This window comes from Oryzias melastigma, linkage group LG11, assembly GCF_002922805.2.
Source record: "Oryzias melastigma strain HK-1 linkage group LG11, ASM292280v2, whole genome shotgun sequence".
NCBI classification, from domain to species: Eukaryota; Metazoa; Chordata; class Actinopteri; order Beloniformes; family Adrianichthyidae; genus Oryzias; species Oryzias melastigma.
The window spans coordinates 582,622-585,919 of record NC_050522.1 but is presented as its reverse complement, the minus strand read 5'-3'; the positions used below and the strand labels follow the sequence as shown (position 1 = coordinate 585,919).

At 38.8% G+C, this 3,298-nt stretch overlaps 1 protein-coding gene across 1 annotated transcript in view; it reads right to left on the bottom strand.

The window, feature by feature from the left end:
• Positions 1 to 3,298, bottom strand: part of zgc:110239 (uncharacterized protein LOC550326 homolog) — a 17,627-nt gene that overhangs the window by 12,121 nt on the left and 2,208 nt on the right. Inside the window, exons 4-5 of the mRNA XM_024263737.2 lie at positions 2,813 to 2,985; positions 1,299 to 1,554 (exon numbers count right to left, since the gene is read on the bottom strand). Of these exons, the coding sequence (XP_024119505.1) occupies positions 1,299 to 1,554; positions 2,813 to 2,985 (429 nt within the window). The remainder of the gene's footprint in view (positions 1 to 1,298; positions 1,555 to 2,812; positions 2,986 to 3,298) is intronic.

Below are 3,298 nucleotides of genomic sequence, written 5' to 3'. Positions count from 1 at the left end.
AACCTTTTGGGATATGAGCATGGGAACAATAAACGTTCCCGTTGATATTAATAAGATTTTTTTAATCTAATATTTAAACATTTTATGATTCCTTTGTAAAACATAACATCTCATCATAGCTGTATTTGCAATCCCCAGTATGTTGTGTTTCTTTTTTGTTCCATGTCTTCAGTTCTAAAAAATAAAGTTATAAAAACTAACTAAATAAATAAATGACTCAATGGGCTACCCGATCATCCAGCTGCCGCAAATCGTGTTAAAACTGTCAACCAGCGCGAGTAATAAAGTTTTAGAAAAAAAATGGCGCAAAAGGGAAGTCACGTAATACATGTGCGCGCGTTTAGGGCGTGGTTAGGGAAATTGGATCGGGGACTGACACCCCGAAATGAAGCGTGAACATCAAGCTCACGACCGCAGCCATATTGGCTGGAGTTAACACCTCCTGACACGGACGTTCCAAATATGGGGAAAGGGGGCGGGACCGAGTTCACCCGCTATACTTTAAACATGATTTTTATTGAATCACATACATCAACAAGAGTCATCTTTATATGTTAAAATTAAAATTTTACTGCCTTAAAATGTAAATGCTGTTTTGGATTATAAATCCACTCACCACCAGAAGCAGACCTGAGAGGAACATACAAGATAAACAGATACCAAAAATCGAATTACTGGAACTAAAATAAATAATCATAATAAACATTAATGATTTATTTTCGGCAAATATAAAGTTATTCTTTTAGTACTTACCAGAGAAAAGACAACAGATGACTCCCAGAGATCATATTAGAACAGTTTACAGCACGGCAGCAGGACAAAAAACGAAATATAGCGCTCATGCTAACGCTAAATCTGTAGCAGACCAGCAAAACACCGGAACATGCTCCCAGAATCCACCGCGATCGTCACCTGTCAATCAAAGGCCGCGCCCCCCTCATTAAGCGAAAATAAATGCTGTTTTAAAAAAAAATTACAAACTTAGAAAAAAATTCACTCCCCTCAGAGTTGTCATGGATCAAATATGCAGCCATTGATGAAATAAAAACTTTAAGCACCAGGCATTAAAGGGGTTTACTAGAGGGCTGAAAATGAGGATTTTAACATGGGAGTCTATGGGAATTTGCTCACTCTAAGCACCAGCCTCTCTGGTCAGTGCCGGTACTGCAACGTTTTGTTACTTCCGGGTTGGCCTCACGTTCCGCCTGCCAGTGTTGGGGGTTGGTCACAACACACTGGACTTAGAGACTCCTCCCACCCCGCCCCAGCGCGGCGCCATCTGCAGCGGGATCACAAACCTTCAGGCAGAGAGAAGACTTTGGGGTCCAGATGGGTGCTGAAATCCTTGTAGTCCACCAGGTACTTGTCATAGTGGGACCCCAGCAGGGTGTTGTAGCCCATCATCTCGTAGTGGAGGGGAACCGCCGTTCCCCGTCTTCTGTCGGCCTCAGACTTTGTCACCCACAGAGTGTACGTGTTCTTCTTGTGCCCCACGATGGTCACATTCTGCCACACCTCACACAGCGACCCTCCGTGGTACTCCATCTTCAGGAACTGCAGGACGAAGCAGCAGACGAGGAGAGCGGTTCAACTGCTGCCTGATCAGGAAGTTTTGATATTACTTATGCTTGTCTAAGTTTAAAACGTTTATTTGTTGATGTTTGTAGGATGCAGAAATCCTCCTTAGATTGAGTCTATTTCCAGTAGTGATGTAAAGTCTTATTATTATGGTTATAACTCTTTTCATCTCACATGATTTGATACGGACCTCCATTCATGGTCCACAAATCCATGGAAGATTCAAATAACTTTGTGGTGACACAATACGGTCCAACTCTTTTACCTAAAGAGATACAATCTAGATCACATGTGTCAAAGTCAAGGCCCGGGGGCCGGATCCGGCCCTCCAGATCATTTTATTTTATTGTTATTAATGACCCGATGTTATCTTGTGCTTATTTATATCTTGGATAATTTTGATAAAATATATTTTTATGGAGAATAAAATATTGAAAGTTATTTAAGGTTTAAGTTGATTTATTCTGGAATAATATTCCTGCCTTTTTATTATTCAGAATTATGTTAAAAAGTTACGGTTTTAAAGTTTTAAAAATTGGTACTCTTTTTTTGGACTATTTTGGCCTTTACTAAGATTTTTTAGGCTATTTTGGAGTTTAGCTAATATTTCTGATACATGCTAGCTGCTTTGGCTAAAATGTGTTTTTTTATTTTTGTTTTTTAGGATAATTTAGCATTTAGCTAATATTTTAGCTGGCTATCAGCTTCAGCGTTTCCAGGTATCTGTTCACTAGCATCTTCAGCAGCCAAATTCAGCTTACAGCATTCACACTAGCATTATCACAGGTAATGCTATATATCTAGTTTGTAATTATGTTAAAAAATTAAGGTTTTTAAGTTTTAAAAATGTAGTTTTAGTGTTCAATAAATGTTTAACCTGTTCGCCCTACAACCTCAGATGTGTTTTGGATTTTGTCCCCTTGTGTGATTGAGTTTGACACTCCTAATCTAGATATTTGTTATTAAATTTAAGATATAAATAAAAACACCTGCTACCAAAAGAAACGCCTTATCTTTTCATTTCCTTCTTATTTTCACTGTCATGAAGAATTTCATGGGTTTGATGGCAGAGTTTCATAAGTGTGAAGCATTTTGTGCTGCATTTCAAACAGCCGATGGAGATGAATAAATGTGAAAAAGAACTCTTGTTTATTCTGAACTATTAACTGTGATGACATGCAGAAGTGGGCGTGGACCTGAAAACTACCTGAGCTCTATCAGATGAAGAACACACCTGAAAGCCCTGCAGGTCGGGCAGAGTTCCCTGTGGTTGCACGGCTTCATCTTTGGTCCCGTTAACCTGGAAGCACTTCATCACGTTCTTCTCCGTCTCCGTGGTCTCGGGGGTGATTTTATACGCCACACCAAAAGCTTGCTGGGATGCCAGTTGGTAGGTTGAAACCTGGCCTGTTTTCACAAGAACAGACGATGATGTTGGACACATTTTTATCTCAGAGTCTAAAATAAAAGTTTTCTTCGTAGCAGAGCAGCAGAAACAGACGATACAAATGTGTCAGTAAAGAATTGTAAAAAAACAACAGGAAAAGAGCCTATTTTATTCTCAGCTCTGATTTTAAGGTTTTTAAATTAACATTACAAGATCATTTTGTTTAGTAAGGGAAATAGTTTTCGTCCAAATAGTGATTTAAACTAACAAATGTGGTAAATTAATACACAAACACTGTTTGTGAAATAGCTTTAAATGAAAATCAAAGATTCA